At 38.4% G+C, this 13,684-nt stretch overlaps 1 protein-coding gene and 1 long non-coding RNA gene across 5 annotated transcripts; both read left to right on the top strand.

Annotated features, from left to right (window-relative positions):
* Window positions 1-5,419: 5,419 nt before the first annotated feature.
* Window positions 5,420-7,441, top strand: LOC110847784. The gene is made up of 2 exons (XR_002547691.2): window positions 5,420-5,908; window positions 5,992-7,441. It is a non-coding gene; the product is annotated as an uncharacterized LOC110847784 (long non-coding RNA).
* Window positions 7,442-8,183: 742 nt separating this feature from the next.
* LOC118435096 lies at window positions 8,184-13,291 on the top strand. 4 transcript variants are annotated; one of them, XM_035850346.1, is made up of 4 exons: window positions 8,184-8,386; window positions 8,627-8,838; window positions 8,899-9,703; window positions 11,465-13,291. In XM_035850346.1, exons 1-3 carry the CDS (start codon window positions 8,361-8,363, stop codon window positions 9,699-9,701), a joined length of 1,041 nt encoding a protein of 346 aa, XP_035706239.1. In that variant the 5' UTR covers window positions 8,184-8,360; the 3' UTR covers window positions 9,702-9,703; window positions 11,465-13,291. The 4 variants fall into 4 exon arrangements, with proteins under 4 accessions (XP_035706239.1, XP_035706238.1, XP_035706237.1 ...); XM_035850345.1 differs by having other exon boundaries at window positions 8,899-13,291; XM_035850344.1 differs by having other exon boundaries at window positions 8,186-8,386; window positions 8,899-13,291.
* Window positions 13,292-13,684: the final 393 nt, after the last annotated feature.

Raw genomic sequence — 13,684 nt, forward strand, 5'->3', positions numbered from 1 at the left:
AAAGTCTAATAACGAAGGCGTATTGTCTTACAAAAATAATATGACAAGGCAGAGCAGGAAAGTGTCTCTCTTCCCTTGAAAGCAGTCTGAAATGGTAGAATATGGATACACGCAGTGGTCGTAGTTTCAGTTGTTGCAAATAAATGGAGAGGAGGGTGAATCACTAATTATTATGTTTGTTGCATGGTTTCGACCATGATGATGCTGGCTGACTGGTTGGTTGGTGACATAAGTTTCGGTTGGTTGGTTTGCTATTTGCTATACACAGCATTTTGCTGATGCTGCTGCGGCTACCATTATTTTACAATGTGCAGTGATTTGGATTTATGGTCGGGCTACATTTCGCATTGCTCTAGTGATCCAAGCTCTCGTTGGAAATCCGTCGTGAGAGACAGTGCAAATGTCAATGGAAGCGGTAACGAAGTGGTGTGTGTGTGACTAAAGCAAAGATTTAGTGATACAAACGAATTATTAATAACATGTAATAATAACTAATCCGTGCAATAAATGGGTACGAAATTGGGAGAGGAGAGCGAGTCACAGAATTCTCAAAGAAGGCCAGACCGAGACGAATAAATAGTGAGTGAGTGAGTGAGTAGTCGGTTATTAGCAGTGTGGTGGATAAATAAAGTGAGCAGAAAAGTCGGGATGAGAAATGATTTCTCTGCGGAATGATAATCAAAGCATTTATGCACATAGCCTTTTCAGCCAAAAGTCCAACAACGTGGCTGCTGCTGTTGCGATATTAAGCAAATCATTAACGGTTTGAGCACATCTTTTCTGGTTGATGAGAAGCATCCGTGACATAAAATAAAGAGGAATTAGGGACGGAGCCTTAAAAACAAAGAGGTTCATTACGTAGGAAACTATGACCGTTTGTGTGGGTTTTGGTATTATTTTCTCAAAACTCTTCTTTATATTTCCAACTTATTTCCAACTCGGATTGCTTGGAGAGTCTGGTTTAAAAAAAGAATTATTATCATCACCAAATGACTGTGTGGAGCTAATGAATGTAAAAAAAATGGGAGATCATGGGATTTTGCTCCTCTCTCTCTCTCCTTGTGTCTGTGAGTAATATCTTGAGCAGGTATATGCCCAAATTTGGTTAATAATAATATGCACAACCGGGGTTGCCACATTTATTACTTAACCTTAGGGCTTTTGGATGGCAAATTATATTCATTGTTGGTGGTGGGAGTTGATACCAAACTGAAACTTATTCTCTCCCCGGACCATGTGTGCTTTTGATCTCTCTCATTATTCTCTGACTTTACATTTCTCTTGTAACCGCACCACCATCGCCCCACTTGGCTTGACTCGGATTCCCATTGTTGATTGTGTTCCGATTGGCTTCACAAAGTCAACTCCTGTCTTTCTTTTTGGACTTTTGAACTTGGAGAGAGAGAGAGACAGTCCCATCAAATATATTCGTGTCTCTCTCTCTAAAGGCCGTGCATGCATACCAAAGTGAAACCCCAAATATTACTCCAGATGAGACACGTTACGTATAGTTCTGATTGAGATCGAGAGCATGGTTGGCTGGCTGGCTTGATGCAGTGTACACACAATATTTCTCTACTTCGATGGTCTGATTGATTGTGTGCGATGGCACTTGAGTTCTGAATCTCACAAAATCAAGCAAACCCATGTATATAATAAAATGCATAGTGACGGGGGGAGAGGAACGAGGGACAATAGCTGTTTGGTCATAATTTAAGATTATATACACTCGTAAAGTAGAAGGATGGAGTGGTGGATTACTATTATTATTATTACATATTTATCCTCCTGTGTGGGTTTTAATTTCATTGGGAAATTGTTTTAGGTTAATATTGCCGTGTGTTGTGCACGTATTTATGTACACACGAGTAAGAAAAGGATCTTGTTATTGGGGACAAGAAAACAGTTTAGTTTGGAGCTAGCAACAATCTCTCGTCTCTCTCTCGCACCGGTGTTGTTGTTGAGTAAAAGAGATGTGATAAAAGTCCTAAAAATTAAAAGCTATAGGTTGGCACGACGTGGTGGGAGATTCACGAGCGTCGTGACCGAGGTTTCTAAGTTTATGACAGGGTCGTGGTGGAGGGACCCAGCCTCCACCGCTCGCCCAAAAGGAGCAAAAATCAACGCTGCTTTTACTGCTTGTTCTCCTTGTTTAGTCTCCTTTTTTCTCATGAAAAGCGCTTTGGTGGGGCTGTGTGAAGAGAGTAAAAGATCGCGTTGTTATCATCTCCCTCTGATCCACCTCCGAGCTCACCCTTCCTCTTGGCGCTCATCGTCGTCGTCGTCGTCTGCATAATGTTCTACTAATCACTCATGCATAAGTCTGGAGTCAGTCAGAATTGCTCGCACATGAAATCCTCTGAGCAGCAAGAATTTGGAATTTTTCCATAAGTTGGTCGCTTGTGTGAAAGAACATCCGTGTGCCGTCCGTCCGTCGTGGTAATGTAATAACGCCAGAGGAATATGAGACTATAAGGAGGAGAATGAGTGCAAAAAGCCCGTCTCTTCAAAGTATGCACATATCTGTCTCTGTGGGGCTAAAATTGGCCTAGTGGAAATGAGTTATAGAAGCTGCTTGTATGATGACGAGAGTTGGTGTATGGATGATGGTGTGTGCGTGTTGTATATCTATGTGCAATGTTTATTTGGAATGCCAACAAGGTTTTATTTCCGATCATAAGCATGCTGTAGAACATCTGGTTCAGTTACTGACGACGACGGCGACGACGATGACGACCAAGTGCCTTGATGTTACTTGGCGCACAGCGAAAGCATCAAACAGCGTTGGTGAACTTCCTCCCATGTAATAATACCAACGTAAGGAATGAACGAATGAACGATCTGCCTCCTCTCCTGTTCTGCTGCTCTTTCGTCCATGTCATAATCATATTCATAATAGGTCATCTCACCTTCCTCCTCCTCCTCTTCTTTCACGTCTCATTGTGAACGTTCTTGTTGCCAGGCAGAAGAAGATCTCTTGTAGGTTGCCACCACCACCGCTCACTGCCGACAACAACGACCCACAACAAGAGTGACTGCTGGCTGGTACATAAGCAGGTTCTCAAATAATGGTGTCATATGTCAGTTTGCGAGCTCTAGTTTCGATTCCTGATTTATCATCAGCCTTCTACTTAATCAATCCAACAAATCATAGCAAATGATCTCACCCACCAACCGAATATGAGATAACATACATTCCCTCATGTAATTACACGCACATTTCAATCAAATCAACTCTGACTAGAATTTATAATCAGCACGGTTCCTTCCTTCTTAGCTAATTCATTTGAGATGTTGTTGTTGTTGATGATGATGACTGTATGGGACTCGCTGCAGGCTGACTGGGTGGAATAGTATCATTAGGGATAAATAGTAGAACTATTGAACGAGGTACGCAGGTAGGCAGGCAGATTACAACACCCGTCCGTCGTAATACCTGTTTCGTTTAATAATGAGCCCCCGTGCACGGGATGGACTGGACCAAAGAGAATCTTGGTTCTTGATCATCTTGGCGTAAGACCAGCAGTATGTAGCGCAATGCAATGGATAGTGACTACTCTTTGGCACGTGCTTTTCTGGAAAATCTAGTTATCTATTCGAATGGCCATTGACGGGGCATCTTTACACACACACACACTCAATTACTCGAACCAATCTTTCACATTTCTCCAGTCACCCGTATTCTCATCCTTCTCATTATTGTCGCTCTGTCAACATTTCCACTTTTCTATCTGCATATCAATCTTTTTCCTTTGACGGGAGTACGGATGGATACAATGGATGGATGGATGGATGGATGTATGTATGTACTTATATTTACACACATGCATCCACTTGGCTCAAGTCTTTAGTTTTACAGAGATGTTGACAAGAAGAAATATTACTTTGACACTCCAAAGCATCAAAAAGCCCCATTAATAATTTTTCCATCTCTTATAAGAATGGATTATCAAACGAATTTTACACCCGTCTCAAGCCATTCATTTGAGAGCGAGTGAGAAGATCGTTTAGTTGCCTTTCCCCACTTCTCACAAAACCGTTCAAACGCCCTCAGAAATGTAAAGGAAATTTCCGTCATTCATTCCTCCTTGTGTGTGCACGTCCATGTGCATATCATTTTGCTTCGTTCGTGGATGGCGAGGAAGGAGAGAATGAATCGTTCCAAGGAAAAGGAGTTGTATGCAAGTCTGTTTTTTAAATATCGCCACCCTTCTTGTTCCTCTTGGTCTTTTTTCTCCTTCCATTTGTACGAGTAATATTTTGGCATTCAGTTTTTCCCTTTTATGAGCGAGTGGAAGGAATTCATCTCTCTGTGCAGCGGATGGATGGATGGGTTAGAATCTAAAGAATCTAAGGTTTCGATGGGTGGATGATAGGCCAATGCACTGATTTCGTTCTCGAGGGACAGTTGAGCTGGGAACAGGAGATGAGGAGGAAGACGGCGACGAAGGTGGTGAAAGGATTCTTCGTCTTGGTGGCTTTGTGATGGTGTTTTTGAGACGAGAAGTCTGCCTGAGGGAAGAACGAGTCGTGCTTAGTGGAAAAATCCTGCTTCGCCCCCCGTAATAGCGAAATTACTTACATTTTCTGTTTCACTTTTATTGCGTTGGATCACGGAATATTGCATGTGTCACTAGACGCCCCTCTAATAATCGTCGCCGTGTCGTGTTTGACATGTCAATACTTCTACCACTACTACTCTCCTACTGGGCAGCAGTAGTGTTAATCTTCGACTGTGTCGTAATAATTCGTTGGCTCGCTATACACAATCCAGACCGCTTTTTTGACTTTTGCAGAATGAATCGTACAATGACGAATTCCTATTTACGACGTATAATAATCTCTTACAACATGCATGTGTAGTATTATTGCTGTCGTAATATGTAGCGCCCACCTTTACGTTACTCTTGTACGTACAACAACCACCGGTCATCCATCCATCTGCCCAAACGTAAGTATGCTAGCTTGCTGGGGGGTAAAAGTAGTGAAGTACCACGATTGATTGAGTCAATGGTGGTGCAGATGGTGGGCTATTTTATCATTTATCAGACCCACATAAAAGCTCATTTGCCGAAATGTTTACACAGATTCTATTACGCTGGACACACACATCTCGTCATAACTTCCAGAGCTAGCAGAGTAGGAAGCAGGCAGGCAGGCAGGGCAAACGGACGGAGGGGAATGTTATACTGCATATGAAATAAAATTACCCATCGTCCAATTCCATTTTCATTAAGATCGGAACAGCAAAGGTGCATATCAACGTAACAAATTGTCATTTTTATCTCCTGGCTCCTGATAATTGTACCACAGAGTCCACCTTTTAGGATGATGAATGTGTTTTAGCATGACGACAAATCCGTAACCGGATCCAGCCAAAAGTAGTAGTAGCAGCAAGATGTACATGTCTTTTTTATTTTATTTTTTCAGGTAACTCTCAACGGTTGGGTAAATCGAGCCGGATACGAGGAACACATGTACCAACCAGCGGTGTCGTGGTCGCATGCATGCATGCATTCGTTTTTGAACATCTCTGATCGGCCTGAATAGTTGTCTCAACCTTGTTTTAATTTCGGGTGAGCAAAAATTCAGGTGAATCTGACATGCATTCAAAATCAACTAAGGAGAACAAATCATATGGAGACTGGGGAGGGACTAGCTCTAGAACTGGAACAACTACAATGAAAATTCAAGATACAAGGAAAAAAGTTTCTCAGTAAAGAAAGAGTTCTGATCCGGCGCCTGATACTTGCTGTAATCTAAGATTTGATAAGAGAGCAGATGAGCAAAGTTCAGGTGTGTGGATTGAGCCCTAATTTCACCTTTAAAAGAGTCCATTCTTAATCATTCATTCCGAAAAGAAAATCTTTGTCAAGAATTAATGACGTTTAATATTCCATGGATTGCGGTATTTTACGATAATTACTTACTAATTTACACAAGAATATTGTATGATTAATTGATGTGTATATATTGTGCTTAATTTTACAGGTTCTATGAATCATTATAAATATCACGGGATACGTTGGGCGAAAACAAATGCGAACCAGTTCAGCGTGTATCAATCTGCCCAGTACCACTTTCTACAAGAACCAAGCAAAGAAGATGCACTTAATCCAATAAAAATTAAAAACAAAGCCTGTCAATCCATATGCATTCAACCAGACATTGTGAATACAATTAAACAACTTATATAGACCATAATAATAATGGTCCTTATAGCTACATAATTGTATTCAAACTAATTAAATTCGTCAGAGGTGCAATTTTTGGACATTATTCCATTTTGGTTATGCTGCATTTCAACTCTACATACATGGAAATGGGTAAATTTGTACCATGTCCAATTTTGTGGTTAGTTCCAAGGCATTCTTGATTATTGCCTTATTAGTATCGTAAACCTTACAGTACAAATAACCTATCAAGTATTTGATAGGTTTGCATCCCTTCGTAGGGATCTAACTACATCCACTTTAAAAAGTTGCATTTAAAATTAGGAAAGTTACTTGTTAATGTTATGCCGAGGTTATAATAATACGCAAATACATAGATAAGTCAAGTTGTTGGATTGTCGACTTATTTATGCACTTCAATTGTCATAAAGAGGACCGATCTGTTTTTTTGTAAAATGGCTGCATGTATCAAAAATCTTTCTTGAATTACTTACTACTGACTGGGAAATTCAGGCTTGCGCCTTTATACAGTTACAGTATTTAAATTGTTTGGTGGAGATTCTGAGAGTTGCCAGTAACTAAATCTTAAAACTTGTACAGTTGCAGCCTATATAGATAAGCAGCCAAAGTGGAGGGTATTTTATTTATACATCTCATCTGGGTCTTAATTATATTCAACCATTTTTAATATCGATTGCACAATTTATAATAAATTTACTAAAACTGGTGTGTGTCGTTTTGATGATGTACATAGATCCAGAAATTTAGACAATCTGACCTTGTATTTTTATTTTTCCCATACCAAGTTGCAACTTTCTGCGAAAATTTTCGAAAACCAACGGTGGCATCATCTTGCATACAAAAATTTGGTCTCGTGCATTTATCTAGTACATACTCCACCAACGTCTGTATTTCAGATCATTCTGAATATTCTGCACCAAACCCGACCTATACGACCCACTGGTCAACTACTTGACCAATGTATCAAAATCATGTGCCAATGTACCATCAAACTCACTCATTCATGAAAAATTTCAACTCGATTGAGTAAATTGAAAGAGAGTTATTGCGAGCAGACTGGCGAATCGTTCCCTGACGAGGGCTAAAAATTTGTTATTATTATTAAAATCAATTAGAATAGTGATATGCAGTAGCAATACACGAATCTATCTACTACGTATATATAAACTTATTTTATCCTATCCACAATTGCAAAAATTTATTACACTTATGTATCAAGCTTAAATAAATACGTGGCTGAAGCAATATTCCCTGAAAAATTATTTACTGCACTATTTCGTAAATTAATTAACCAGTTTTAGGCGGCCTAAAAGTAACAATGTTGAGTAAAGTCGGAGCAACCTCAACGCTTACGCACACCAGTTTTATCGAAATTAAAATGAGATTTCATCAGGTTTTCCATGGCTCGTAAGTTGTGAGTCACACTTTGTCGCTCACTTCCCTTTCTCGGTTTGGAGGAGAAAGCCAAGCAGCTCCCCACTTTGCCAAACTTTTCAACTCGACAATGTTCACTTCTCGGAATCGGGGAAAGTTTGGTTCCGTGTTTCCGCTTGGATGTCGCCCGACTTTCTTTTCGCACTCGTGTGTGCTCCTGTTTTCCCCATTTTTGGATGACATCGTTCACAAGTTGTGCAACAAAGATGTGCATGAATATGTTGACACAAAATAAACTATAGATTGAATTTACTCAATATTAGAGCGACTTCTTCACACTTTAGGAAATATGTATGTGAATGGGAGAAAACATACTAGGTACAAAACATAATTGTTGTTAAGCTTTATATTAACGAAGGAATAGTGTAAATAAATTGAAGAAGACAAAAATAACATGGTTTTCTATAAAATAAATTAACAAAGGTTCTTCGTGCAAGGTGTTATAAATATATTTTTGTAACTTTATGGCTGGGTGGACAGAATCACGGGACATCATAATTCAATTAATCCTACAGTATACTCCATCTATCGGTATTAGTCAATTGGTAGTTGTCTCCTGACAAGCCCCAGCTCCCATCTATATAAAACACATTAAAAGAAAAGTGCCATGCATGCCCCGGGCTAGTATATCACCTCACAGTCTTTTTGATGCAGACCCAGCTCACATCACTAAATTTTAGCTCGTGATTTTTTCGACAAATTCGTTTAATATTTGACCTTGTACAAATCAAGATGTCGTCAACCGGCAAGGGGGACAGGTAAGCCATGTTTGCTATTATTTTTAACCTAAGGGCAAAGAGTTATATATTTTTTAAAAACTTTTGTGACGACGTTGTCGCACATAACAGAGATGACGTAGTCACTCTAGAGAAAGAGGATAACGTGGTTACCTCAAATATATTTTTTGAGAGGACGTAGTCCCTCATTAAAAAAAAATTAAAAAGCACTGAAAACTTAAAAAGTCAAACTTGAACATGTGTTGTTATTATAATCGTTAGTGCTGATGACGTGACCGCTGGTCCGCCCAAACCGAAAAAGAGGAAGGTGTCCGTTTTGGCCTCTCATTCAAAAGCAATTGCTGAACTTCAGTCACTGCCTAATGAGATTAGGCAAATTAAGGAAATTTTGCTGGGTACGCAAAATAATAGCCAACAGAAATCAGTCGACGTTGTTGACGACACAATGCAAAGCTTACTCCAACATGAAAAAGGTTTGGAAATATTGGAATATTAATATATAAGAGGTATTCAGAGATGATATCTGTTCATAGAAGTGATTGATGATTCCACTCTCGTTGACGATGGACCGACATCTGAGCTCTTAGATATATTAAATGAAAGTCAGATTGAACCGGAATTTGGACCGGATTTGCATGTTAACGTGGCCAGTTCTTTTTCGAATTTGGGAAAAACAGTGTTATCTAAAGAGAAAATCGAAGAATTGAGGAAACCCTTTCTTACACCAGCTAATTGCAAACTTCTCGGAGTTCCAAGGGTAAACCCAGAAATTTGGACCGTATTGCCTCAAAAATCAAAGCAAGGAGATTTCCAATCCCAACAAATGTTAACAATCCTATCGAGCTCAACTGTTGCATTGGCTCATTTAGCAGAAAAAGTGATGTTGAATTCGAAAAAGATGCCCCCAGAGTTGAGTCAAGATCTTCTGAGGCTGACTATTCAAGCTGCAACATTGAATTCAAAATTGAGCCAAGATATCAATATGAAACGGAAGCAGGATATTAAGCCTGCATTAAGCACTGAAATTGTGGCAGTGTGCAACACGCCATCAACACCGGAGTTACTATTTGGAGACAATGTTTGTGACACCATCAAGGCCGCCAGAGCAGCTGCCACTGTTATCAGGACGTCCACAAACCGGAGAGGATTTTCCCGTTTTTCAAACAGACCCCAAAATACTTTCACTAATTCCTCAAGAGGTACATATTTAAACTACAATCGGGCCTCCTACAGCCGAGGGGGCCCGCGATTCAATCACAGACAAAACTTCACGCAATTCAACCCAAGAGGATCGATGCTGCGACCTCAATGGAGACCACCGAGTCGATCGCAGTAAATGTAAGCAGGGCAAGAAAATTAAGTTTATATTTAAAAAATTGGGAGAAAATTACGAAAGACAAGGAAATTCTAGAGGCAATCGAAAATTTTCGCATACCATTTGTGAGTATTCCATGCCAAAGTAATGCACCAGAGCCATTTCGATTTTCTGAGGTAGAGTTACCATATGCTAGAAAATGTGTACAAACTTTATTAGATACTGGTGCAGTTGTTAAAGTGTTGCCTTGCGAAGGTCAATTTGTTTCAAGAATATTTCTTGTCCCAAAGAAGGAGCCAAATTCTTACAGATTAGTGATCAATCTTAAATCTTTGAATGAGTATATTCTATCTCCTCATTTTAAAATGGAAAATTTAAAATCAGTTATTAGTATTATAGAAAACAATTGTTGGATGGCAACTTTAGACCTAACGGATGCTTATCATGCCATTCCGGTGCACCCAGATGATCAAATATTTTTAAGATTTTAAGATATTTAGACCAATAATGGCATTATTAAGAAAGAGAAAGTTTATTTCTAATCAATACCTTGATGATTTACTTCTAACAGGTGGAAACAAATCGGAATGTTTAAGGAATATAAGGTCAACTAAATGTTTATTGACTTGGTTGGGTTTCACAATTAATGAGAAAAAATCTAAATTAATGCCAAGTCAAGTAGTTGAATACTTGGGTTTTGTTTACAACTCGAAACTCATGCAAATTTTGTTACCTGCACGCAAGGTGACTAAAATTAATGACATTATTTTGAAAGTTTTACAAAAGGAGACAATTAAGATTCAAGAGTTAGCTAAATTGGTAGGGAATCTGGTAGCAGCTAGTCCTGCTATACGTTATTCGAGTACTTACATAAGACGCTTAGAATTGCTGAGAAATGCAGCATTAATTCAATGCAGTGGCGATTATAATGGAAAATGCACAATAAATGCACAATGTCGAGCAGACATTCAGTGGTGGCAGAGAAAGTTGCCAAATTCATTTGAAACTATAAGATCGGACAGCTTTGTCTTGACGTTGACCACTGATTCGTCTACGACTGGTTGGGGTGCCCACACTGAGTCACAAGTTACACGAGGTTTTTGGTCAACAGACGAAAAGCTTCTTCATATAAATACACTAGAATTGATCGCAGTGATTAATGGGTTAAAATCATTATGCTCGAGTTCATCTGATTGCAATATTCTAGTTCGCAGTGATAATACCACCACTATAGCATACATTAATAAGTTTGGGGGATGTCGCTCAGAAATAAATTTAAAATGGGCTAGAATCCTTTGGCAATGGTGTGAGGAAAGAAATATTTGGATATTTGCATCATATATCAAATCCTCGCAGAATTATATAGCGGACAAACAATCCAGGGAAGAGATTGATAAGACGGATTATTCCTTAGATCTGAAATCCTTTAATCTTATTTGTGATCACTTCGGGACGCCCGAAATCGATCTGTTTGCCACCACTTATTCTGCTAAATGTACCAGATTTGCGTCTTGGTTTCCAGATCCAAATTCCGAAATAGTTGACGCTTTCACTTTCCGGTGGTCACAATATTTTTACGCATTTCCACCCTTTTCTCAAATTTCGCGTACAATAAACAAAATAAAACATGAAAGGGCAACTGGTATTGTAGTTTTTCCAGACTGGTGTACTCAAACATGGTATCCTCAATTTTCGAAACTTCTAAAATCCGAAGTTTTGGTTTTACATCAAAATACTTATGATTTAAAATCCCCATATGATGATTCTTCTCATCCTTTATGCAGGAAGATGAATCTCATGGCAGCAATTTTATGTGGCAAAACGACCAGTACCCCGAGAACGTAACAAAATTACTCCGTTCATCGTGCCAGGATTCTACCTGGAAACAATATTCTTCAAATTTTAAAAAATGGACGGAATACTGTACCATTAACAATCTCCCAGTTTGGAGGCCTTCAATTAATAGTATTTTAGCATTTCTTGCAAAACTTCATGACGACGGATTAGGGTATACCTCAATTAATTCAATGAGATCTTGTCTTTCTACAATGATAGGGAAAGTTGACGGGCAAAATATAGGGACTCATCCCGTCGTGTGTCGCCTAGGGGTAGCAAACAGTCGACCCCCCAAACCAAAATATGAAAATACATGGGACTCTAACTTGGTGCTTCAATTTTGTAAAAATTTAGGCAAGAATTCGAGATTAAATATTATTGATTTGTCACATAAATTAGTGGCCTTGTTGGCCCTGACCACAGGCCAACGAGTACAAACCTTATCTGCTATAAGTGTTCCCAATATTAATTTTAAAAGTGGTTCATGTGAAATCGTAATTTATGATAAATTAAAGTCTAGTAAGCCAGGTAGTACGACAATTTTATCCTTACCTAATTTTTTAGATATTAACTTATGTGTAGTTAAAACCTTGAAATGTTATTTAGCTAAAACTAAAGAGATACGGAAAACAGATAAACTGTTCATTTCTACACGAACCCCTTATGGGGCCGTTTCTCGAGATACGCTTAGTCGTTGGTTAAAAATAGTATTAAGTAAGTCCGGTATTAATATTAATGTATACTCAGGTCATAGTTTTCGTCATTCTTCTACCTCGAAAGCTCATGAACGAGGAGTTTGTGTTGATTCTATTTATAAAGCTGCTGGGTGGTGTAATAACTCCAAAGTTTTTGCTAAACATTATCGTAGACCTATTATAAACACACACGAATTTGCAAATGCTGTATTGAATGGCTGATGATATTTAATATAAATGTTATAATAAATGTTGATTTAAACATGTATTCATAATTGCTTGTTGTGTAGCATTTTCTCATGAAGCTTTGAATTACTACCAATTGACTAATACCGATAGATGGAGTATATTGTAGGATTAATTGATAATTATCCGAGGACGGCGCGAAGCGCCGGACGACGGATAATTGTAATTATCCGACGTAATACGGAATCTTGAGGTATTAGCGCCTCACCCACCCACCCGATTGTTCATTCGAAAATGTTTTTTGGACTGTGAGGTGATATACTAGCCCGGGGCATGCATGGCACTTTTCTTTTAATGTGTTTTATATAGATGGGAGCTGGGGCTTGTCAGGAGACAACTACCAATTGACTAATACCTCAAGATTCCGTATTACTTCGGATAATTACAATTATCCGTCGTCCGGCGCTTCGCGCCGTCCTCGGATAATTATAATTATTGTTTAAATTTATAGAGTCGTGTTGTATGAGACAAGTATTCAAGTACGTATTTCACATTGTTTTGTATAAATATTTAAGAATTTTGTTGGGACGCTTATTTTGTTTATCCTCGTTCAATAATGTACATATGCATGTATGTATGTATCGTAGTGGAGACAACTTAATCTCACAGGGTTTTAATTTTACATATTAAATTGATCTATGATTCTTGTCACACGTCGAAACCCAAATACATATAATATGATTAGAAGAAAAGGAAAATCACATTATACGATGTGACAAATATTAGTAGCCACGTTGAATGGTTCGTTACTGGTCTCATTGTTGTTTAATTTATCTGTAGTGATTTAATAAAAAACAAACTATTTGTGTATTTGAATCTATTTTGAAATTTATTACTAATAACTGAACAATTAAAGATATGATTAAACAGTTTTAATAGTAAATATATTCCTTTCCTGCTTTCTCAAAATATAACTCTGCAATATAAATATATTTTGCAAGAAAATTTGAGGAAGGCCTATACACATAAACGCTGATCAGCAAGCCATGAATCAAAATGACGGAACGCATCTAAATCCGATCTGGGTAGCAACCCTCCTTTCAGTATTATGATTTATTTATTTAGTGCCGAAATATCGCATGTCAACATTTAAATCTATGGCAAATGAGTGATCACTTAAGCCATAAAAACTAACAAATAAGTATGTATTTTGGTAAAGAAATAATTTCCTCTACTCACACGTTGCAAATTAAACGTGAAGGGAGAAACCTTTACTAACTAGTTGCG

Source organism: Folsomia candida, unplaced genomic scaffold, assembly GCF_002217175.1.
Source record: "Folsomia candida strain VU population unplaced genomic scaffold, ASM221717v1 Fcan01_Sc003, whole genome shotgun sequence".
NCBI classification, from domain to species: domain Eukaryota; kingdom Metazoa; phylum Arthropoda; class Collembola; order Entomobryomorpha; family Isotomidae; genus Folsomia; species Folsomia candida.

What these genes read in the sequence shown, in the direction of transcription:
- LOC118435096 (XM_035850344.1), top strand. Translation starts at nt 10,188, where the DNA reads ATGGCATTATTAAGAAAGAGAAAGTTTATTTCTAATCAATACCTTGAT.